Genomic DNA, 25,943 nt, shown 5'->3' with positions numbered 1-25,943 from the left:
AGGAGTTACTAGATGGAGTTATACGGCTGAGGTAATACACGATTAAATTTATTGCGTCCTCTAGCTTTAAATATTCTTATTTACACCACATCCTCACACTGTTCTATCTACCTGTTGCTGCAGCAGGGCAAATAAAGAGGAGAAACAAGACCTAGGCATGGTGAGGACCCTTAGTGGCCACTACCTGACGGCTGGATGTCCTTGCCTTTCCAAGCTGTGTACTCAACTCTAAGGTCTTTGGGCTAATCCCATTCACAAGAATTAGCTCAGCCTCATCATGCACTATCTGCACTTTGGTATAGAGATGAGCAACTCCTAGCAAGGTGGGGTCATGTTCTATCATCTCCCAAACATGGCAATAACGCATGTGACCTAACACAGCTACTAGATGCGGATATTAGGAAAGGTCCCAGGCACTTACCTGAGAGAGCTGACTTTTGAACTCTTGGGTAAATGATTCTAAAAGCGATGAGTCAGTAAAGCAGAATGTCTGGTGGATATTGGCTGCCATCTTCTCTTCGGTGAGATTGGGATGTGCTATGTATCGCGACAAGACCTCACACAGAATGACTTTGAGATTTGCTGCAGTTGAATATTGGGTCTGGCTCTAAAATTAAGATGTAATGTTAAAGGTAGCTTTAAAGCAATACTCTGTTTGGTATGGTTTTAAATGCAGTGATGAGACTTTTTTTAAAGGGTAGTAGTGACATCTGAAAAGCACTGTCATTACAAGCACTTACACACATACAGAATTCTAACAGGTGAACAGTGTCACTGAAATCCCTCAAACTCCTCATACAGACAAAGAGGAATGTGTGCATAAGTGTTTGTAGGCCTTAATACAAAAACATAAGCATACTGGTGTCCATTACATGGTACCAAGTTTCTGTTACAAAGGAGTTGTTCCTATACGTAGTCAACACTTACATAATGAACACACAGTGCCTCTGATGCCACTGCAGTAGTATTGTGGGCAAATGACGAATTGAATGGCAAAGGCTGTGACATCATATCTTTAATTTCACATGAAAGAAAACAGACTCTAAACACCTTAACTCACACAAGTTTTGAGCAAAATATCTCAGGGTATTGTGTGCAACTGTATTTGGTAATTCATGGTATTATGTCCCAAGGTGTCTGGTTTATCTGGTTTCTGCTTAGAGGATAATAAATTTACCACAAAGCTTAAAAGTCCACCCACAGTAACTGCCTTCCTCTTTCCAAAATAAAGCACATTCACATAATAGGGGAGATCTCAAAGCAGTAAAAGCTGTACGTTGGTACTTTGAGCTTCTAACTCTTTAAATACAATGATACATAAATGTAGACACTCAGCTATTATGCAAATACAGACTTACCTTCCCAAAATTGAGGATTTTGTTGAACATGTTGATGCTGGAAATCAAGTTGGATGGTGATGAAATATTCTGAAGGTTTTTTTCTCCATGAAATACCAAATCCCCAAATGCTGCAATACAGTTTGAAACACTGTATTTTACTTAATGTCTTTTAACCTCTTTGCTACATCAAACCATGACAGAGGATAGCTGACTACAGCTTTGGGCATGCCATCATTATTAATCTGTTTCCAAAGGTACAGCCAATGGCATCCTGTAATTACTTACTTAAGTTTTTTTCTGGCGTAATTAAATCCTGGATTACATTATTTACTTCTGCAACTTTTAAAAATTAAATGCTTTTAACTATGTGCTTGCAGTTCAACATTAATTTCCACCTCTTTTCTCCAGTACTGCAGCTCTCCCATGCAGGAAGAGAAATGGGTAGCCTTACAAGGAAGCCTGCATTGGCTCAAGCTGATAGCCCTGTAAGGAAGAACTCTCCAGGTGTCTTTGGCACCAGTGGGTGGTACTCGTTATTCAGAAACGGCTCCAACAGAGATTTGGAGCACTGCTGCCCACTACAGATGGTGGCACACTGCCAGGTCCCCAGCTGACACACACCAAAACCAACACTTGCACTGAGCTGCACTCTCAAAACTATACAGCTCACTGAAACCAAAGAAGCTATGCCAGTTTACACCAGCAAAAGCTATGACCTGTGATTTTTATTTTATTTTTTTAAATAAGACGTAGAACTGGGGTCCTCCCTGACCATCCGTGGCCATCAGCATGAGCTGATAGTTCCCATAACTGTTCAATGATTATTTTTTTTCCCCCACGCCTCTGCATTCAGTCCCTTTTGCGTTCTGCCTTTTTCTGCCCATACACCGAAGAGTGAGTGCATTGGCAGGAATGCTAATTGCAACAGTGAATGGCTGGGGCAGAACAGTCACAGAATGCAAATCTGTAATCACTCATTTGATCATGAGCTCCCTGGAGAAAGGACTATCCATCATGATGGCTTGTGGATAGTACTAGCCATTACCATCAATAAATAATAATTGTAATGATTTTATGGAAAATTTAAGTCTGAAAGTTCCTTCAGGAAAGAGAATCACATCAGAACATCACCAACAATAAATATCCACTGTGGCACACAGGAAGACTTATATGCTGGATAACTGTGAATAAGAAATATGTTTGAAAAAAAAATCATAAGCTGTTTATGGACAATTTGTGGGCAGTAAAAGGGCAATATTCCATAAATAGCCAGGTCTTTAATTAACGTCCAAACAGTCTGCGATCTCACATTGCTCCTGTGAAGCACAACGATTTAATCCTGGTTTCTTGGACAAATTCCAAAAGTCTTTTCTACAGACAGTTACTTGTAATTATTCTCAAGAATTTACACTAATGTCATGGCCATGGTCACATGCCTGTATGGAACACACAAATCATTTTAGCATTGCTCTAAGAATTGCATCTCTGTCCAGAAGGCTTCAAAGGATAGCCTTTAAAGACCAGAACTTTGCAGAGCAGTGAATAACCTACCCAGTGAAGCGTTCCTGCTTTTAGGAACCTGTGCACTCCATGGTGATGGATGGTTGTCCTTGGCTGCACTGAATGAGCTCCTCTGCTTACTGGGGGAAGGAAGAAAAAAAAAAAAAAGAAAGGAAAAAAAGGCAAAAATAAAAGACACCTGTAACAACTCACAGAGTTTCTTATGACTGAGTTTACACTTAACTACTCCATGACGCATGGCAAGTGTGTTGAAATTTCGATTGTGCAAAATTCTGATTCCTTCTAGAGGCCTGGCATGTATTTTGGGGAAGCACATTGCAGTGCTCTCAGACACAAAACAGATGGAGGGGACCACATTGTTGCCTGGTCTGCAGGGACACCAAGGACAGGCAAGGCTTGACATATGTATTTGGTCTAATCTTAAACAAATTCCCACTTCTGGAAAGGCGGCCTCATTCTATCAAGTCCTATTCTGTTCTCCACCAACATATGCTCAGCAGAAGAAACAATGCAGAACTTCATGGGACTGTTAATGACACTTGGACTGAGCAGAGAGGCCTTTGATGTAAGCTGGAACAGCTCTAAGCTATAACAGCAGGTTGCATGCCCCTACCAAGAAATCCTTCAAGACATCAGGACCTTACTTCATCCTTCCCAAACATTTCACTACAGGGTAAAAGAAAGGATGGAAGATGTTGGTGTTGAGCTCAGTTTTTGTACTTAGTTCCCTTTTATTAAAGGAAATCTCAAGCGAGCATGTCTTGCACACCTTAGCAAATGCTTCTAAGGAACAGATTCAAAGATAAGAACCTTCCTCATTTTCTCTGCTGGCCACTGGTAAGACACAGTTTTAGGGCAAGTTATAAACCAGTTTAATAAGAGCTTCAGTGAGTTGCACAGTGGGAGGGGAAAAAACCCAGTCTGGGTTAGCTGAATATTACAAACTCTAGAATATTACACAATAATATATCCAGTGAAGGGTCACAGCTCAAATAATTTGCCTTCATGACAAACTCACCCATGGTCATTCTGCTCCTGAGGCAGAGCTGCATCTATTCACGTTGGCTTCTGGATCTTTCCCCTATCCAGTCAACCTTCTGCTGAGGTTTTATACTCTGCTATATCCTGCTAGGTTTGCTGTGACTACTTAATAGTTGGGTGTTTTTTCCTGTAGAACACAATATATTTCTAAAGCTGACATTGATCACACAAGGGTAGGTATACCCACATAGCTGTGTGATACTTCACATACAGCCAACTTTCAGCATCAATAGATGTCAAGATGATTATTAAGGACTCATGTGACTTGAGCTATAGTTTGGCCAAATCCTTTGATTTTCAGTTGGCAGGAAAAAACAGTTATTTCCTAAACAGCTGTACAGAAACCAAAAACAGAAAGCAAGGAGGATTTGTAGCTATTGAAACCCATGGAAGACCTCCAGCTTTGGCGATAGAAGTTCCCATTTCTTCATTTCAATACCCCAAATTAAGCATTGTTTAACATGCCCAGAAAAAACAATGACACTGAGGAAATGAATAAAGAGCTGTGAATCCAGGCATCCAGTCTCTGTGCGGCTCTGCCCTCTTCTGCTGTGTGACCTTGAATTTGATTAGGATTCACCTTGCATTACTTCAGTCATCCACATATTTAGCCATCCAGACTCTTTTGAATCAATGGACAGATCCTGACCATTGACTTGGCCTGGGAAAATGCCCATTCCTCTGCACTGACTAAGGAGGACCATCGAGGAGCCACCAACCCCAGGATCCCCCATCCTGCCTGCTGGACTCTCCGGTGGAAGGCATGGGCCCCACCTTACCTCTTCAGACTCTCAAGCTCTGGCCAAAGGGGATTTTGAGGCTCTGACATAGCCACTATGAAGCAACCTCTCACCTGAAAGCACAGATGAGCAACCAGGGACCTTGTATGAGAGACACCCAGATTTTCAGCTCTCCATTAAACAGCCAGGCCTCAGAGTAACATGTTCCCCAGGGGTGTGCCAGAACCAGGCAGACAAGACATAGAAACAACGCTGGCTGGCATGTCTCAAAGCAAATGCTACTTGGCTTTGACTGGAACATCAATGAAATTGAAATGCCTCCACTGAATATTTCAATTTCAATGAACCGACATTCCAACAAAACATGGCCAGCCAGCTCCATGCTGCAAATCTACATGCTTTTGTGGGCAAAAATTGTCTCCCCATTTTCATCTGTTTCCCAGTGTTTGATGACATGCAGAGAAGACACCCATTCTGGTTGGCACCCAGAGGAGCTACTGAAAGAGCAGTCACTCCAGAACAAGTGTAACTCAAACTAGAGCTGTTGGAGAACATTTGCTACTTCCACCTAAAGTGTCCTGAACCAATCACCACAGTGGCAGATCAGCATGCTGGGCTGCTCTTGGTACAAGTCTTATCCACTGACACCCTACAGGACTTAAGCCACAATTATGCAAAAAAAAAAAAGTTTCTTTGCTCTGATCTGGGTGAGCAGAAGCATTTTTCTCAGGGACTAAAATTCTCTTCTACTACATCAAGCCTGGATCAAGTGACACATTACTGAGAGCTGTCCCTAATAGGGACATTTTTAAAGTGTCCCATGTTGCAGCCCATATTCTCATTTCTAAGTGTTCAGAAATCTGAGACTGTATCTGTTATAACAGATATCTGAGATGATCTATCTGTTGTGGACACACTTGCACATACAGACACACATGGCTGCTCCCGCCACCTCAAAGCAAGTTTTGCTTTACAGCTTGTAACACCCAGATATATTCAGATTCCCTTACAGTCTGAGAGATGAGATGTCATTAAGTCTTGGCAACAGATCTTCTGGTGTGTACGGTGTGCCTTTACATCTGGCATCTGAATCACACAGCACAGTTTGCAGGAATGGGAAGAAGCCTGCACTAGGAAGGTTTCGGGGTGCAAGGTAACCTGGAGGAAGGAGGAGAAAGAAAATGCCATTATGATGTGGACATGCACTTTTTTGCCATGTGTTTCTATCAGTATGTGCTATTTTCTCTTCCCAAACCATAGGACTGATTCTTAGTTTCACTGAGGCTCTTTCACTCCACCCTGGCAGCACTATCTGCCAAATCCTACTAGAAGCGCCTCCTCAACACTGACAAAGCCATGAAAGGCTACTTAATAGGAAAAAGAGTCAAGCTACTTGGTTATAAGATACCTGTCAGTCCCAAAGCAACCGCAGATTTCCCCCCTCTGCTCCAAAATGCAAGAAACAGTCAAGAAATGACAAAAGCACCCTAGGTTTACAATATCCTAATTCTGCCTTTAAAAAGTAAAATAAAATAAAAGCAGGCACATAGCCAGAGTAACCTGAAGCACCCATAAGAGCATGCTCTCCAAGGCTTGGTTGGATCAGTTTCTATGCAAAGCCATAATCTTCAGTTTCAAGCCAGGTTGCTAAAACAGGGGTCTGTCTCAGCTTTTACCACAAGAAGGGGCAATGGATCCAGGACCAGATAACCTCCTTTGCTTTTTGTGCAGACCTGCCCAGGGAAGGGAGAGGAGCCATTATCACCACCACCCCCTCCATGTCTCCTGCCATCTCAGAGCAGCTCCCGTACCATCTGCCTGGTGACCTGTGATGCTGGCAGCAAGCGCTGAGGGGTGAGATGTATGTCCCTGTCTCCAATTTCTGCAAACACAGAGTGGACCTGAGCAATTAGAGACTTTAGTATTTTATGTGCCACTTGCCCCGTGCTGCTTACTGCCAGCCCGCAGAGTTCACTGGCTGCTTTTCCTCTCATTGACAAATGCTCTAATAAATCTCGAAACTCTTTTGCTGGATTGCAGCAACATATTATTTAAAATAATCATTTGGAAAATTACCTGGCAAAGGACATTGCTATTATTTCTACTATGGAAAGGAGCCAGATTTACAAAAGGCCTGCAGGCAGGCTTGTGGTAATTGATTACCTTGCTCTTTAGTCTCCAAAGACGACCTGTGACTCTTGCCCAGGCACAGCTTTATCTCGAACCCCTCCAACAAGGACACCTTACTACATTTCTACTACATTTATTAATTATAGCAGTGGTCAAAAACCCGATGTTCCCAAAGGGGATGGCAGCGTTAGGTGGAGTACGTGGCTGTCAGTCTCACTGAAGGAGACTTGACTTTCTTGAGCTTTCCTCAGCACAGTTGGTCACAGCCCATGAGTGGGCACTGCATTTTGGGGTCAAAATGCAAAAGCTCATGGTTTAGCACAGGAGTTCCCACTGCTTCGGGCCAGATAGATAGGAACTGGCACAGAGGACTGCTGAGACCTGCAGAGTCAAAGGCACCCATTTTGAGTGTTGTTATGATTCCCTTGTATACCTCAGTGCAGAACTGCCCTAGAAAATTAAAGGAGATACCCTGCCAGAGGAGAAGGCTACCTGCACTCACTGCACCCCCAACACTCACGGCACCCCTCAGCCACCAGGAGTTACACAGCAGGCTGAGCCAGCCCCTGGTAATCACGGAGCACCAAGGAGAGTAAAAGATCTCTCTTGTCCGTACAGGCAGTTCTTCTGGTGTCGGGGCCAAAGGACCAAACATACGTCACTCTAAAGGTTTTGAAGTGTAATTAAGTAAGTCTGCTGCCCATGAGGGAAACTTTAGAGTAAGGCACTTTAATCTAGAAGCATCCTTGTGTGAATATCCCTGCTGTGTCTGGCAAATATCGCTTTGAGATCACCAATTACAACCCTGCAAAATGGCATTTTTCCCTCATCTTCCTTCTGATCTCTGGCACCCTCATTCCCATGCAGGAAACTGACTCATGCCAGTCCAAAAATGCACACCACAGACCTCACTTTACCAGCATCCCTACCAAAATGAAGCCTCAAAGACCCGAGAAGCCATGAGGTTCACGATGGAGAGCATAACCACAATGAAGTGAGACAGGTAGGAGCTAGAAGGGAAACGGCTACACCCTCCACTGCCATCCACATCTATCAATGACAAGCAGGGCCAGGATCTAAGCTCATGTCTCTTAGTAGACCTGGAGCAGCTAAAACTGCTATAACTCCTAGCTGGACAGCAGAGCGGGGAACACAAGGATGGGGTTGGAAGCTTGGGGAGCACTGGTCTTCTCTGGAGAGATGCAAGATGTTTACAGAGACAATTATGCAAGAGGACCTGATGAATCCAGAGCAGAGGAAGACACTTCCTTGAGATATAAGTAGCAATAAAAAGATTTTAAAATTGGACTCAAAGGCGATACACTTTGAACTAAGTGGACAATTAAACAATCAGTTGCTGTATCACAAGCGAGGTGTACAGCGTAAGAACACGGTGATGATACCAGCTCTTTCTCTTCTTTTCTTTTGAAACACCAGCCTGAAAAATAGAGACAGGAATTCATGACCTGAAGTTTGGAAGTGCTGCTATTCATGGTGGTGGCACGATGCCTGTGAAGACATCATTGGCCCAATGCGATTGAGGTATTAAGTGAGGCTCTGCCAGCTCGCATCAGATGTTGAGTAGTTTGCTGGCACCTGGATACAACCATGGGGCCTGATCCATCACTGAGTCACTGCAGGCATGAACCAGTGCAACCCCATGAAGTTCTTGGCACAAAAGCAGTGGCAATGCCAGAGAGGACTTTTCTGGAAGAGGCCTGGACTCTGACAGCAATTAGAGAATTAAGGAAGTTTTTTGAGAAAGACCATGACACAGAAAAATCTGAAATGTCTGAGCCAAATTCCCATTTGGTATAAGTTAGACCTATGCTGGTTCTTAACCCTGAGCATCTAGCACAAGCGTGCTCTGCGTCAAGCACACAAAAAACACACAGGCTTATCCATCAGGATGAAATTAGTTGTTACGTTGGCTCTGCTGCCTGCATTGATGAGATCTCCACTGACAACAAAGAAAGTTTAAAGACCTGGTTCAGATGCAGGCACCCCTTCCACAGACACGTACCGCTGGGAGATGAATCCCACCCTTGCTTTCTCGTGTGGCAAGCTAATGATGCTGAAGGAGCCACACTGTTCACACTGCCTTCTTTACGCACTGGCCCCACCGAGCCAAGAACAGGGTGGCCAGGCTGGTGTGACACGTCTGTCACTCCCAGATAACAAGCAGTCAATCTCACCACCATCAGAACAACCAAGCACTTGTCCCTCTGTTCATACTGCCTTGAAAATCATGTCCTTCAGGGGCCACAGAGGCCAACAACTTAATTTAATAAAAGCTGAGCAGCACAGCCACAGGAAGTTCAGTTTCTGACTATGCTGCCTCTGGCCGGTGTGCCTGAGATCAGAGCAGAGCCAGAGCGTAAGGTGGCGCAAGAAGCATGGCTGATTTGGGAGTCCAAGCCCCAGACAAACATGGCGTAGCCTCAGAGTTCTTCCCTGTAACTCCCTCTCATCCTGCAAAGGAAGGAATTTACTGACGAGAAGGTGAGTCAAAAGATTAATGAGCTCCCTGCTCCAACTTCCCGCCCTCCATCCACTTGCTTGTGGTAAGGAGACGTGACTCCACAGAGCCACATGGGCTGCTCTGCCCACACATACAAATTCATTACCCGTGTTAGCCCCATACGCAGCTGCAAGGACAGCCAGGGAGGAAGCTGGCTCCTGACTCCTTTCAGTGCTTCAGGAGACATTCGTAACTACCTGTCCCTCCCTTGGCTGAGATTTAGCCAGCACGTCAACTACATTAGCACACAACGTAAGCACTAGCTATGAAACATTATTGAAGGAAAGCTGTAAACGCTTTGCAAATTTTAAAGGACAGTCTTTTGATGGGGATAGTTTCACAATCTGAAACATAACACTTACCACCATTAGTGACTTTTGTAGTATTTCTACTGCTGGGAATCCCTTCAATCTTCCACATGCTGCAGGAGGCAGCTCCTTCTCCCACTGAAGTCTATGACAATGCCATATCCAAGGAATATGGATTCCCCTAGCTCTGTAGTCCCCAACTTTATGATCCCATATCACACGATAGAGCAGATCCACAGGTTTTTTCATTCTCCCCACTGCCTTTAGCTTTAAACCTCTTAATTTCCTAAAACTACAATTACCTTTGGAGGGTCCCACTACACTGCCTATGAGCCAAGAGGGAGAGATCACTGCACCCACTGCTATCCCATGTCTGAGCTGAGAGGTCACCCCAGCATATTTCTGGTCAAACTGACTTGTCTGCAACCAAAATCTGAGCCCAGATCTGTATCCTGTTAGTAAAGACTGACTTCTGGGTTTGCCAGCAGCAGAATCCCAAGGGCGGAGGATTTTGCTGTCCCCTTTCACTGAGAGCTTTGATTTTCTATCACCATTGAAAGAAGGGTGCTGAACCTGAAGAAAACAAGACAGGCATCCCAAAGGGCAGAAGAGGCCAAGGGCTCAGTGCTGCATGGGCTGGCTGGTTCTCCCTGCTCAGTAGCATCTAGCTAGGCCAGCCACATCTGCAAGAGCTGAAAAGAAATAAGGCATGCAGAGCAGTAATAATAAACACAAGATACCTATAATACATGCATGCCACTGGAAATTCTGGCATTTCCACATTTGCTTTCATTTGGAACAAAATGAAGAAAATTAATTTCTCTTACCTCCCTGAATGTTGTAAATTCCAACATACTTCCCTTCAACATGAGCAAAACATTTTGTTTTCTTCAGGTGAAGGTGTTTGGTATAATAATGATGAAAAATGTCAGGGTAATAATAAATCTCATACAAGAAAGATGAAAATTACTATTTCACTACAATCTATAAGATTAATTGAAATTGACCGAAATGTTTAAATCTAAAAGGACCATGTTTTACATTGCCACATTGATTTTGCTGCTTTCATCGTACTGAAGTTTCAGCCATTTGCATTAGCTGAGTCCAACCATTCACTTCAAGGAATTGGGCGTTTCAGTGGACCACAGGCATAGCACCATGAACGCAGCCCCCAATGTCAGCCCCTTCAGCCTGCGGCAGTGAGGGCTGCCTGCCCCTGAGGAGGTAAGTGCTGGTAGGATAGCAGCCATTATTATCCACACCAGAGCAAAGGACAGTAAATAGGCAGTATTTTCAAATTATCAACTCAGTACAGGTTACACTCTGGTTTATATCAGCCAGTGGTCTCTAGTGTAAACTAGCAACCAGTTCACTCAGTGTCCTGCTAAGTACCTTCCTTTCCCTCAACTCCCCAGTCTCAGCTCTGCTACCCTGACAGACGTGAACTATATATATTGCAGCCCCGTCATTTGAACATGCAAATCCCCTTAAATATAATGGAGCTATGCAGACCATATCTTTTGCTTGCAAAATATCACCCATGCATTCCTTCTCCCTTTTCTGCTCACACTGTATTTCTGGTTTCAGGGCTTCCTCCCTAGCTCTGCCATCCATCCTGCAAAAACCAAACAAAATCCATATTCCATAGTATTCATATCAAAGATATCGGATTTTCATTATGAATGGCTATTTCTTAAATAAATTTAGGTACAGTAAGTGTATTTTCTTCCTCCTTTACCATTAATTTAAAAAAGAATGCTGAGTTTTTCTGCTTTCTAACCACCCATAGTTCAGTGTCATATCACTACCACTCCTTGGGCATGAAAAAATTCTCTTGGCTTCAGATTTCACACACTCTGATACTGCATATACCTTATGCATTAAGTCCTTCCATATTCCTTACATAGTTCATAAAAAATCCATACAGATCTCAGCTCCCCCACTGGTGAATTAAAGGCATTAATGAGCAAATTACTTCATTAGGAAGTATTGTGTTTAATTGAAAATGCATTCAATCATTGCTAAATCATACAAAGAGACTTAATAACTGGGACTATTCAGCAAAGAAAAAGATGGCCAAAAAGTGGTTTGATAGAGAAATAAATAAAATCATGATCAGTGATGAAAATGGTGAGTAAATGATCATCTCTCGCAACACAGGGACAAAGAAACACAATGAGATCATGAGGCAAAACAGACAGAAAGTACCTTTTTTAACAATTACCAAAACGTGGAACTCACTGCCACAGGGTGGTGTATGCTGAAAAGTAGACATTCATTTTAAAAAGAATTAGACAAATTCATAAAAATAGATTTGTCAGTGGCTATTAAGTATGATCACTTGGATTCAACCTCTTCAGCTTCTGGCTGAAGAAACGTTAAACCTTTCAAGATTTTCCAAGGGAACACTCTGTGCTTTGTGTTCCTACACACTCTCTCAATCATCCCTGAGCAGCAGCAGAGTGGCAATTCTGACTGTTTATCAGCTGTAATTTATATTTATCTAAGAAGTCACAAAACATATAATGAAAATCTTTACTGCTGTGGTGATCTGCTCCAACTTTCTAAGCAAAATGTTTAGCTATATTCTGTACACACAACTTTCTCACTTCCTTTCTAGTCTTTCCCAGTCACACAGCATTGTTTTAAACTTTATTCCTTTGCTTTGTTAGAGTCAAAAAGACAAACATGCCTGTTTCATAACATGATGACTGATATTGTTTCTCTTCAACCACATGCGACCGCCCTTTTCCAGCTTTGTTCACATCTACTTATGAATAACAACTTACACTGCCTATCTTTTGTAGAAAGCTTTATAATAATGCTAGGACTTTTGATCTCTCTCCAAAAACTAAACCTGATCATCAAATCTATGGGATAAGATTAATTTTGAAGCAGGGTATTTTTTAAACACATGGAGAATGGCTCAAATAGCCAGCTGGCCTATCTCTTGATCTATAAAAAGACAGTATTTAATTGCCATGGCATGTGTATAGCTGTGACATTTATGCACTCTGATACTCAATTCTGACCTTGAAGCTGGAGAAAAGGACCTGCATGTTCCTAGTTACCTAGGTCTTTACTGGGAGCAGGATCAGGAGGCGAATCCCAGCTGAGCCGTTCCTTTACCTTTTTCACACCTGCAAGATCAATGCCCACACAAGTCCCACGCTTGTTGCAAAAAAAAAGGGGGTGAGGGCAGCAAGCGTTACAGTTCCTGGCAGTACAGCCCAAATCTTGTTCAGTGTGTCCAAAGCCCATAGCACAGTAGCAATTAGCCCTACTGATTTTAATGGGATTACTCAGACTTCAGGTTAAACACATACTTAAGAGCTGTGCTCGATCAGAGCTAATGGTTCAGTATTGCACTCCCTATTGCACTGTCCCTACACTGTTGCTTTTCATATCACAAAGCCCATTTTTAAAACCACTCTGGAGCTAGCAGGCGATTTCTTTCACCCTATTTTTGGCCAGCCAGCAGAACTGCCATTCACCTCCGCAATCTCACCTGTTGAGCAGACAGCACTGGAAGAAAAGACTCCCTGAGCCTACCCCCAAGTTGCGAGACACCAAACTGCCTCAGTATCTATTATATCAGAGTAATTTTTTGTTCTTCTGCAAGCCTCCATCACTACTGCATATCAGGACAGGTTCATGCTGCAAGGTGGCACCCAGTAAGCTCAAATACATATGATGCAACATACTGCTGCCTGTGCACACCAGCACAGGTCCAGATGGCATGCAGTGCAGGGAAACCTGCCAGCTGGGATCTGCACCACGCACGTTAATTATAACGACCTCGTGTTAGCCCAAGTCTCACTGTCCCTGGAGCACACAAATTCCCCCACTGCCTTCCTATTATGCTTTAAGCAGTGTCATCCTTGGCCTTCTTTCCCTCAACTCTAATTTGACTTTTTTTTTAATTTCCCCCATACAAATCATTAAGTAACAAAAAGCTGTTGTGAGCATCTATTGCAGATACATCACTTCACCTGTGTACCACATAGCCTACCCTGATTTACAAGTCATACACCCATTACCCAGCTCCTGTTTTTCAAAATGAAAACTCAGCAGGACCCCAGATAACTCCATTCAACCCCCCAGATGCGCAGTGATGGCTGGGTGAGATTCAAGAGCTTCCATTTTTCATCTTTACAGCAACAGCATCCTTGTTTTCTCAAGTGTCCCAAGAACACAATGTCCTCAGTTGTCTGCCTACGACAGTGAGATTGAAGCAGCAGACAACTCACTATAATACTCCTCCCTGTGTCAGTGGCCTCAATGGAGGAAGCATTTCATTGCCTAATTCTTCCCTCGAGCATTTCGGGCTCTGCAAATAAGGCTGGCCCACAGCAGACAGCATCTACTTCCATGCTTATTAAGACTACGCAAGCTAGTTTTGCTTGCCCACACACCTTCACCTTCCACCCCCTTGTCTAATAAATTAAAAATCAGCAATTGAATCTGAATGCATTGCGTTCACAAACTGATCAGGGACATCACAAAGACAAGAGAGAATAAAAGTTGCAAAGGAGCGGGAGAAGGAGGAGGTGTAATGGGAGAAGAAAGAACCCCCAAACCAAACACAAATAACAAAGGAAGGGAGATGGAAACCTTCTAAGAGGTATTGCAAATTCAGGTCAAGATGAGGAAATGACAGAGCTGATGTCTGTACGAAGGGGCAGACCTGATGAGGAAGGATCGCACTGAAGATTGACTGCATTGTGGAGGGGTGCTGCACTGCCTGAAGCACAAACACACCAAGAGAGGAGGAACTGTGCACTAGTCCTTTTCCTACAGGGCTTTTTTAAGCAATGTTTAATGCAGACAAAGCTAACTTGGTCTTCTTGTAATACAGCCAACTTGCTCTTGTCTGTATGAGCACCAGGGCACTGCACAAAGAGGACCTAAGAAGAGAGTCAGAATGTTTCCCAGCAAGAAGCTGAAATCTAAAAGCTTAAATCCATATCTAGAGTCTTGGAAAAAACTTGCACAAAAGCTATGTTTACTAAACCAATGTCTTTCAATGCTGAGTGCCTCCAGGTAGTCTCCAGAGTCCAGGTTAAGATTCTTTAAACGAAAGTGACCTCCTTTCCAGAAACACAGACATCAACAACTGCTAACTTCAGTCCAAGCCAAACTGCTCAGCACCTTTGGAAAAATACTTCTGCACTTCTAGGTTCCAGCATCTGGCTTCAGATGCTTTAGGAAGTCAATTAGAATTAAGTGACTGCCCCAAGGCCCTGATGTAATTCAGTGGGGAGGAAAAAATACTGGTAACTCAGGAGTTCCCATCTCCAACTCTAAACATCCTTCAGTCACACCTCCCGAGGCGGAATAGTCCATAAAAAGAAATGGAGGTGTGGAAATTCATGAAAAGGGAGGCATAAACATCACAGCACTCTGTTTAGGTTATGGGTCTCTGAGCTAAGTGGAAGCTTGGGCAAGTTGCAGGGAACTGTATGGCTGGGCACTGCTTATGTATGTAAGGAGATCAATGTACATGTCTATTCCAGCAAATGTGGGGACGGTTGATATAATCATACTCTCCTTCAGCACTGTTTCAATGAAACAGAGCACTATATGGCAGTCTGCTCCCTGGCATAATGGCAGCACAACAAAATGAAACAAAAAAAAGTTCATACCAAAGTAAGGATGCCTAAGGAGGGACCTGATGAGGCTATTTTGCTAATCATGCTGCAGTTGAGCACAGACAAAAATCTGGTGTTGGGCCGTGTAGAAAAGAGGAAAAAATGGACAGAAAAGAAGGGGAGGAAAATGAAGCAATCTAAAGGAAAATGAGGAGTGGGGCTGCTCCATCATGGGCAAATGGTGAAGGAGAGCTGGGAGCCTGATGTGTGCTTGTCTGTGTATACAGAGTAGGTTGAACCCTTGGGGTGGATTATGCCTCGCATAAATACCCATGACTTACCCAAATGAATGGAGTGACCTGTGTAGGTGAGCCACCATCTCAACTCCCTGTAATTAGCATGGGAACCTATTAATTTTTTCCACACTACTGGGAAAAGAGATGAGTTCAGGTCCTTCCAACTATGAAGCAAATGCCTTTAAAGTGCAAGCATCTTTTCAGAGCTTCCTCATCTCCAGGATGGTATCTCAGAGGAAGGATGGTGCTGTGGCCATCTGATGTCACATGTGTCCTCCTGACAGCCACAGCCATCACTCACATGGAGAAATAACCCAGCTCAAGGTCCTTCTCTGTTAACAGTGGGACGAAGTTAGTGTAAGGGTTTCTGCATCAGAGCAACACGCTGGGACTGAGGCAGGGAACTGTCAGAGCTAAAAGTGGTTTGAGGTCCTTAGCTACACAGATGCACATGGCAGGAACCCCCTGAACTCATCTACCAGCACACTGCTGCAACAGTCAGAGGGGCAGAGACATGCATGGGTGATAAGGATGGAGGGTGACAGGTACTGCCTGCCATGTGCTTGGCAGAACAGACACCTCCCACCCATCACGACCAGCTGCCTTATCCCCTTTCCCGGTGGTATGGGAAAGGGGATACTATCTGCATTTATCCTTTTCTTCTAAGCTATATAGAGCATCCTGCCTCTTTTTCTGACACTGCTCTGACCAGGGTAACTTGTGCCTCAGTTACCTCTAACATGGTAATAGTGCTCAGCACAGAAATCACGGGAAAGCTCCATCTGCAGGTACAACAAGCTGCAGCCTCTCTCCTAAGGCATCTCAGATCTCTGCTCTGTGATTCATACAGATTTTTCCAGCCAATTCTGGACCTGTTCAAACCCTAGCTACCGATCACAGTAAGACTGAATGCAGTGTAGCTCAGAGACCCTCCTATCCTGGGCCCTCTCCCAGGACCACTGGAGCCAAGAATAAGAGAAGACTATGAGTATCTGCTCCTTTGTAGTATTGTGCCACACAGTTCTGGCTCTAAACTAGGCCTAAACAGCTATGCTGGTACTGGCAAGCAGTCTAGTGCTCAACTATTACAATATTCCCCCAGAATATTGGCTGCAAAGAGCAGCCTTGCAGAGCACTCTGCTACTGAGTCTATCACAAATATCTGAGTGAATGCAATTCACCCAGCAGGCATCTCCATGATGGTGATGAAATCCTGGTGGAAATTCTGGGCAGAGATGAAGGGTAAGATGTGCTTCACTGAGAAGAGTTCAAGCAACCAATTCCCTGGCAGAAGGAATCTGGTGGATTTTAAGACCAGATCCAAAAGCACAGCTTCCTTCCATGAAGAAGGAAAAATATGTATGAATGAGGCATGGTCTTCACAGCCCACTGGCTGTCCCTTGGAAAGCCAGGGGGAGCAGAGCCCTGGGTCTAACAAGAGTGCAAGGTTACTACCACATCTCCTCTGTAGCACTATAGAGCAGAGTTTCTGAATGAGTGGACAACTAACCACACCCAAGAGAGCTTCTATGAAGAATAATGATGAGGTCAAACTGACAGGAGGGGAGAGAAGGAGAACAGAAAAGGAAGAAAGCGGGTGGGGAGGGCGTGACAGGGTGTGACAGTGCTAGTTAAAGCCAGGAGTGTAATTGGGCTTCTCTGTAGACTGAGTGGGTTGAGCCCTGAGGGACAGATTGTATCTCACACACAATTCCCATACCTTGCAAAAACCTGTAGTGATGGAAAGGGACATTTGTCCCTACTCACTCTAGAAAACAGGTGATACAAGAACAAAAGCCTGGAAGATACCATCAAACCCAGTTCACTGGCTTTCACACTGCAGGCTTCCAATCCAGAGCCTCCTATTCCACACGTATGCCACAAAACACATCCCAATGCCTCCTAGCAAATACAAAGGCTGTAATAAAAAGGTCAAAAGCCACGACTGCGATGTGCATAGTAAGTTGGATGGGGATTTTGTTTGGTTAGACTCTCAGATCATCACAGGAACTGGGTATGCAGGGAGAAATCTCTTTTTTATTTCTCCCGACAACGATCTCTGCTGACCTGGAAATACATAATCAAACAGATGCCTGGGAGAAAGAAGAGAGATGGGTTTTTTCCTCTTAGATACTAGATACTTTAGTTGTGAAGAAAATTATATATCAGATGGATATCAGCTCCTTGTTTTCCTCAGTTCTTAATCTTCCTATGAGCATCCTCTTCACTGGTGACATTTACTTGGCATGACATTTCCCTTTGGAGTTCCGTCTGGCATAAGCTCCCATTGCATTAGGTGCTACACAACATAATTCAAAGCAAGCAACTTGCATCTTGCAGAAAGCTCTTGCCACTTGTTCATTCTTGACGGATATTTGCTAGGTAATTTCTCTACATAGTCCTCAATCTATTGAACGTGTATTAGACATCTTTCAGAAGAACTTACCGCCTCAAATTTGAGCTGTTTTAATTGAGCAAATAATAGATTTCATGATATTTCTGTGGCCCTGAATACATGAGATAAGCTTACAGACCAAGATCTTCTCTGGGGTTATCTCTAAGGCTTCAAAACTCAGCATTTGAGTAGCTTATTCTATCTCTGTGCCATTGATTCTGTGCTTCCTGACTTTTGTCCACCTGCAATAGTCTCTTGACAGCAGACCTGGAAACAGCTTCTTGTCACTACTTAACAATTGTGCCTTTTAAGGCAGGCACTGGAACTCAGCATAAAGTGGATTATATTCCTGTTCAAAATGAACAAAAAGCCCCCTCCTGTAATAGTTTTCCTAGATGTGTCCACCTGCCCTTTTTTTCTATCAGAAAAGAAAATTCTGAAATGATTTCTCTCTTGCTTTTCAAGCAAAAAGTTGATACATTTTTCCAGTTGTCAAAAAAAGAAGGTAATTGTCAAGCGGCTATTCTTACTTAACCGGAAAAGTTAACTAGCCAGCAGAAACTGGCTGTTTGATGCTCTGGTTAACGTTCTTCTCCATGTGCTTGGGATTCTTAGATGGTCTCTGAACATCTGGAGCACAAGAATACACCACAACCATTATTTTCCATCATAAAACCTCTCTTGCAATAGAGAGTTCCTATCATCCACTTCTGAGAGATAGACACCTACTCGCATACTTACTGAGACTTGTCCCAAAATAGAATTCATCTATGGAAGAAAAGGGAACTAGTCCAACGATACTGCCCAGTCTTCCCCTTTCCTGCAAAGCACAACTGATGGAGCTACTTGCTGTTCCTAAGAACATTCCTTTCAATCCATTAATTCAGAGATGCAACCATCCAGAGCAAACATGCTCAAAATAAATACACATTCAAACTAATAGCCATGTAGAGTAAAAGAATTTTTTTTACCATCCAGCTGGCTCTCTTGACATTCATCTTATCTGATTTATCAGGGACAGGAAGTACAACCAATGGAGCAGCGTGGGAAGACAGCCATTTCCACACTTGGCAACACCTGGGGTTTTCACAAAGTACGTGTCCTGTCTTGCCTGCTCCAACTGGTTCAAGGGAATTTGGGAAAACCTGAAATATGTAACATGCCTAAAGAGGCCTTTTGCTGACAGCAGATGGGCTTGGGGTTAAAAGACCACCCTAACACACCAAGAATGTTCTTCTCCATTAAAGATTTCCTGTGATACTTTCAGAAAGTCACTTATTCTGGCTTTCCATCCCTGTCTATAACATGAGGTACACAAACCTTTAGTCAGATTAGGCTGCAAGCTCTCTGGCACAAGGGCTGTCCTAATTGTGTATCCAGTATTTGCCACAATGTGTCCTTTTCTCACACACCATACAGAAACAAAGACGCCTTAATAGGAGAATCACACACGTCAGTGGGTCAAACATTTCCAGTGCGCGCACACATCATCAAGTATAGATCCCTCACAACCACATTTTACACATCTGATGATAGCTACAAACTCTGGAAGCCAACTGCTTGTCCTCACTGCTGCCAGAGTCTGCCTCCTCTCCCCCTGCATCAGTCTCCTCGCCCCAAATACAAAAATCCAACATTGCCCATGCCAGGGCTTTCTTCTTGTCAAGTCGATGACACCCTGATGCAGGTCATCCATGATTGTGTCTCTCCTATGAATCAGATGTTGCAAATCTTTTAGTAAGGGTAATTTTTGAGGGCCTGTTCCTACCCTGTGCTGGGAAACTATGGCTCTCACTAATAGTTCTTCACACAGCTTTGTGCTGCAGCACATGGATGTAATTCAGCAGACTAGATGTGCAACATGAAGCAAGAATCTTGCGTACACTTTCAGGCTCTCTGCAATAAGGGCAAGGAACCCCTCTAATGAGCAGGTAACAAAGAGTGCAGCTCGAAAGGTACACAAAGGTAGGCCATCACTGAAAAGAAGGGCCCAGTCCTTTCACCCACTCCTCTCCCCTCTCCCTTGGGACTGCACTTCTGAGGCCACAGAGAGCAGAATCAGGGATTTGATCCAACTCAAAATTAACACTTTGGTAGGCAAAAAGGCTTCCAACTGTGTAAACTCCTTGCTCTGTTTTACCATATAACTTCACGAACAAATGTGGCCAGGGTTGGGGGTATGCCGCTTCTGATGGTGATAAGGACCCACTAAAGCAGTGTAAGCTTTTTAGAGCAGATTCAGGCACAGCCACGCTCTGAGATGTAGACACGTTCTCCTGACCCAGGAAGCAAGGCTTGCAAGCAAAAACCACCTTGTGTAAATTCTTTATCCATTTAACCACCACCAACTATTCACCCACCCAAATTGCTGCTCTCTGACTTGCTAGAAAGGGCTCACATAGACCATCAGGTCACAGGAGCCAAACAAGTTACCACTCTTCAGCTGAGCCTTAGTAGCAAGCTGCCTGAACAGGAGCTTTTTGCCTGTAGCACACACAAGGTAAAATCTTTCATGCTGACCAAGCTCATGTTTGTTACCTCACCTTCATAATCCCACTCGAAGCCTATGCCCTTATTCATTTTACTGAGTAAGATCTCCCCCAGCTGCCCTCTTGTCCCTCAATTTATCATGTAAATTTATATTGCTGTCTACAACAGCAGTATCTGAGTGCATCTTGATGAGACAGTTCTTTAAAGTTGTTTTCTAATTTTAAAACTAATTTGAAAAAAAAAACCAAACAAACAACCTCAGAGGAACACAGACATTTTATTTACAGCATGCTGCATCCAAGGAAATCTCCACCGGAAACTACAAAGAACCAAATTTGTAAAAGTAACAAAACATGTCAAATTAACACATCAGTCACTAAAATGAGAACTAAATCCCAAAGACATAAAAACAAACCAGTTACTTACAGTTTGGCTGTGGTTCTGGAGGGAATTTGAGACGGATAATGGCCAAGATTATGAAAACAACCACAGGCCAGGAAATTAAAATGAACGACCATACCTATAAAACAGCAATGAAAATATATTGGTTACGTTTGTCGTATTGATGTGTTTCAGAGCTTGTCTGGAATGTACAAGTACTACCCTAAATGAGTTATAGGATGCACTGTAAATCGCACCTGTCTTGGTATGCATACTATTAAAACCCAAGTATTATCTATGCAGGAAGAAAAACTACGTAAGATTTCAAGAGCAAATAACAAGACTGAAAATAACACAAGCCTTCCAGTGTTTCAGTTTGGCTGATAATTATGGGGGACAGTGTTTACACAGATTTGAGACACTGCTATGTAATAGTAAAAGCACGCTGAGAAGTACAAGGCTTTTGGACGCACTGATCGCAAGATAAGAGAGCTGAAGTGCAAAAGGTTGGTTTCAGTTTCAGTGAATGGCACTGCTCAAACGATGGGTTAAGATGACTTCGATTTGATCATACCTCAAAATTAAAGTATTTGACAAGTACATTGACAAGTCTACCACATTTTTTTTTTCCCAAAAAAAGTTTCACTGTTCTTCACAAACAGTAGTTGAACCTCACAGTAGAGCAGAAAGAAAGGATTTTCATAGTAGTCATTTACAAGATGTGGTGCTCAAGCATGGTAAAGGAAGGGGTTTATTGAATTGTGTAACCAGTCAACTGGAGAAGTCACATTTGAACACCAATCACCAGGATCCCTCATATGAGCTTCTGACCCCAGGAACTTAACTCCCTGGCACCTTTCCATTTCCAGACTGTAGGAGTCCGTAGAGATGAGCTGAGATGGAAGAGAGATGATGTAAAATTGGCCTAGTATGTTCGAAAAACCATGAACATTTATAGAGCTCTTGTCTCTGACATGAGGGTTGACCATTTCAATGGATGAGAATGAAGAAAATACAGTCTGCTAATCATCTAGTATAGTAAATCAATCTAGGTAGGAGGCCCAAAGTCAGTCTTAAAACTACAAGCCTTGGAGTTTTGTGAGCTAGGAAAATGCAATTATTCAAATAATCAACTGCTTTTGCACTAGCTGGCTAGCTTGCTACTGTGCTTACTAGATTAGAGTTTTCCATTCATCAGTAGTTAAGCTCAAACTACTCTGTGCTGCAAAATTGCTGTGCTATCTTCATGCCAATTTTTGAAACTGCAAAGATGTCTTTCTTCAAAATCATCCCATTTTTCATTGTTGTGTTACTGTTTTCTTCAGATCAGCACATATTACCCAAAACTGTTTTTCCAAAGTAATTCCAAGCCCATAACAGTGTTTTCATTTCCTGTAACACTTACTGGAACATAAAAACAAACAAACAGACAGACAAACAAATCCTGGAGAGCAATTCAGCTTAAAGATGGTTGTTTTACAGCAACACCATCCCTATCATCCATGATGAGATGACACAGCCATGAAAGTAGGAGCAAGATTCATGCCCCAAAGTAGGCAACTGACAGACATCAAACCACAAGGCACCTCCCCACACATCCCTTCAGAGAAGGTACTCCTATAATTTCAGCATTCAGTAACATTTTAGCTCTTACAGACAGTACTCTTCCTGCCTTTTATATATACACTGCCAACTTATAACAAGATTGATCACTGAAACTAACATCTTCTTATAATTTTTTATATCATGTGCTTTCCCTATAATTGGTCCCCAAACACGCTGTTTAACTCTGATTAATTCACATGCAAACGGTATTATTAACTTATCCTCCTTGTTTAGTACTACATAGGCTAAAGTAAAATTAGGGGGTAACAGCAAAAAAACTGATATTAGTCAGAAGCTGCCTAAAGGAAGTGCAAGAGATCTGTCATATTCTTGGGACAAGAAATGAATACTGATTGTTTCTACCTAGGGAAATCTTTGTACCTCCCCATTTTGAGCTAAAGTGGTGCTTATACTCCCCACTTTCCAGACAGCTGTTCCCTTAGTATCTCTGTCCTTTGACTTAATTGGCTTTAATAGTAGCTGGGAACATCAGTTGCAACATAACAGCACTCCCACTGTCTCTGGCATTTCTAGTTAACAAAACCAAGACAACCACCCTGGCCAAACTGCTTGCAGGTGGAACACGTTGACTTGAATGGAGCCATAACCAACCTCAGTTTGGCTCTTGGGACACTAAGCACTGTGATGGAGGTTGTACAATCCTTTGGTTGCTGGATTATTTCACTGCTAAAAGTAGACACAATTGCTCAGACCTTACTTAGTATCTCTGGATGCAGGCACATTTTCTCTCCCTCCTACCCCTGTTTAAATAACCAAGCTGCCTAGAAGTGACAGATGGAAAGCAACAGAAGTGCAAGACGCACTGACTTCTCCAGTTCCCCCTGGTTTGCAGGCCAAACCTTGCTCCCGAGAAGACTGCCACCTAAACTCATGACCATTCCCTTCTCAGCAGGAGTAACCTGTATTGAGGTACTCCCTGGCCATGGATGCAGAGCTTCAGCTGATTTCAACAAATTGACAGTCAAGCACACTGTAGCTCTCCCCATGCTGCACAGGTAGAGGCAGTCTCTCCACGGGCTCTGCAGAGAACTCCCAGAGGAAATAAAGTGTAAAGCAAAAGGCAGAAGCAAATGTGTTTGCTAGCCCTGGAGAGGCTGATAAACAGAGCAGGAAAGCACTCAAGTCTGCAGGGGGGAGGATGGGGGCTGCCTGGTGTCAGACCATTCCATGACATTCCAATCAGCCCTGGCAAAGGCAGCCAACACCACTGCAGTGGCAGGAACCACCTTCATTCATTATCAGAAACTGAGAAGCACAACAGAACGGAAGCAGGAGGACAGAGGAATCAGAATGTGTTTGGGAGCAGAGATCTGGGTTTACCTCCTCACACCCTCTCCTCCTCACACCCTCTCCAGTCTGAGAAAGCTCCCTAATTTGGAGAGAGAAATGAAGGAGGGTTGCAGGGAATGCCTGCCATAAAATAATCAGTAGTGGCCAGATTTTTATTTTAATTGGCATTTCAGTTCTACAGAATTGATATTTCAACTCTACAGGAAACCAGAATTAAAGCAAGTGAGACTATATGGTCAGAAGTACAGGTAGGGCTTAGGTTAGCATTTACTCTGGGTAGACAAGAGCTTAAAGAGACCCAAGCCTTCTGCTTTTAAAAAGGCAGTTACAATTTCTCTTGAGAAATTACAGGTCATTTTGGGGGATTCCTCTGCATCTCAGAAAAAGTCTCCTGTACCCTTCGCAGCAGTGAAGGATACTCTAAGGTGCACAGCATGTCCACAGCTCCTGTGGAGGATCACAACAAGTCAGATGAACTCAGCATCTCTCTGAATCAGGCTCCAAAACAGAGAAGCAGGACAGGGCAGGCAAGAATGGACCTTGCAGAAGGCAGGCGGTGATATGAGGCCTTTCACTGTATCCTCATATCACACCCTCCATGGCCATTTCTCTTCTGTCAGCATTTTCTGCACCTGTCAAGGCTTCCATTCAACCAAAGCAAGTTTAAAAACCATCACATTTAGATTACTAGCATGAGGTCAGGTCACAATACAAGTCCATGAACTGCAGCATGCTTCTGGTGAAGTTACAGCACAGCTGTATTGAAACCAGACTGGTACAAAACTACTGGGCAGGCTTTGCCTGGACATGCAATACCACCCAAAGGAACATTTGTCTCCCTGATGCTGCTGCAGTTCACGTTGTTCTCTGGACATTGCTGGCAATGGTTTATCTTTTGGAAAGAAAGACCATTTGGGGTGTTTTATTTGCAATACACTGGACTGCACTGGAAATCTGTCCTACCTGCCATTTCTCAGAGCTACTTTTTTCTTTGTCCATCCTTTACAAATGCCTCTATATAAGGGCACCCCCCCATCACCCCCAAATCCCAGGGACTTCTTGGAGGCTGTATGCCAACCATGGGGTCTGCTCACATGGGAACTGATACAGAACTGCAGCCTTAATTCAAGTCTGCCCATAAGTTTGTGCATGGGTTTGTTTGCATGGACCACTGCCCTGAGGGAACAACAGTGGTATCCGTGGTATTCAATCTGGAGTCCTGAGCTCTCATGCATGAGCTCCAATGCAAGACCCAATCACTTTGTCTTAAAAAGACCCACCTTCACTTCCATGCCATTCCCTTTGTTCCTTCTGCCTCTATCACCAGCCTTTAAAGTATTTCTGTTTTAATATTGTGACCTTCCTTTCCTGCAGTGCCCCCCTTGCTCCTCAGCTCCTGTGATTTTCAGGTTCCCCCTCTTCTACTACTTTGTTTCCACACTCACCGGCTGCCTCTTGACACTCAGCCAGTTCTTCCACAGCAGGATCCTCAAGTGCTGAGAGAGTGCAGCCATCCTCGGCTGACCCAACCAAAAGCGTATGGGCTATGTATTCTTCCTCCCCAGGCTTAGGAGGCAAAAGCACAGGCTCTAACCCAAATGGGCATCCAGTGTCCGATATCCAAGCCTGTGCCTCTTCCCCACAGCATAGCTCTGAAGCAGCTACTTCATCCACTTGTGGCTGCTGTACTCCCAGTAACTGTAGCTCTTGTCCTCACAGCAATAGCTCCTAGCAAATTCAACAGGTTATTCTTCTCCAGGCAGGCAGGCAGGCAGACGCAGCAGCCTGCCTCCGCTTGTGTTAATTACAATATCCAGCCTCTCCTGGCTGCTCGTTGTTCAAGCCCTAACCGATAAAATGGATAGCATTCCAAAAAGACGCTTCTGCTTAAACAAAAGGTGATGCATGCCTCTTCCTCCTCCCCATGATGAAACTACCTGTCTGCCCACACACTGCTTCTGCTGGAGAGGTGTCATCAACAGCAAAGAGTTAGGCCACTTGCCAGGCCAGTCCGACTTCCCCGAGTTCACAGGGAACGGCTGGGAAGAAGAAAGTATCCACAGCCACAGCCTGTGTCTTCCTGGCATTGCTGATTTGGATATAGGGTTTTTTTAATACTTTTGAATGTCTCAAACCTACCCATCCAGGGAAATTAAATGAAAGAGTTAAAAACATATATAAGTGAAAATCTCACGGACGGATCTAATTGCTCAGCTTCTTGCATCTTCCCTCTCCTCCAGGAGATCAGTCCTGGTGTTCTCACTGATTGAATT

General features: G+C 43.6%; 1 protein-coding gene across 1 annotated transcript in view; it reads right to left on the bottom strand.

Moving 5' to 3' along the window:
• Nucleotides 1-25,525, bottom strand: part of ABCA12 (ATP binding cassette subfamily A member 12) — a 90,507-nt gene extending 64,982 nt beyond the window's left edge. Inside the window, exons 1-6 of the mRNA XM_052791744.1 lie at nucleotides 25,116-25,525; nucleotides 20,800-20,893; nucleotides 5,653-5,800; nucleotides 2,892-2,980; nucleotides 1,359-1,468; nucleotides 422-607 (exon numbers count right to left, since the gene is read on the bottom strand). Coding sequence (XP_052647704.1) covers nucleotides 422-607; nucleotides 1,359-1,468; nucleotides 2,892-2,980; nucleotides 5,653-5,800; nucleotides 20,800-20,893; nucleotides 25,116-25,184 — 696 coding nt within the window. The 5' untranslated portion in view covers nucleotides 25,185-25,525. The remainder of the gene's footprint in view (nucleotides 1-421; nucleotides 608-1,358; nucleotides 1,469-2,891; nucleotides 2,981-5,652; nucleotides 5,801-20,799; nucleotides 20,894-25,115) is intronic.
• Nucleotides 25,526-25,943: the final 418 nt, after the last annotated feature.

The sequence above is a fragment of the Harpia harpyja genome, chromosome 7 (genome assembly GCF_026419915.1).
Source record: "Harpia harpyja isolate bHarHar1 chromosome 7, bHarHar1 primary haplotype, whole genome shotgun sequence".
In the NCBI taxonomy this organism is placed as follows: Eukaryota; Metazoa; Chordata; class Aves; order Accipitriformes; family Accipitridae; genus Harpia; species Harpia harpyja.
The sequence above is the reverse complement of the archived record's forward strand: the minus strand, read 5'-3'. Positions and strand labels throughout refer to the sequence as shown.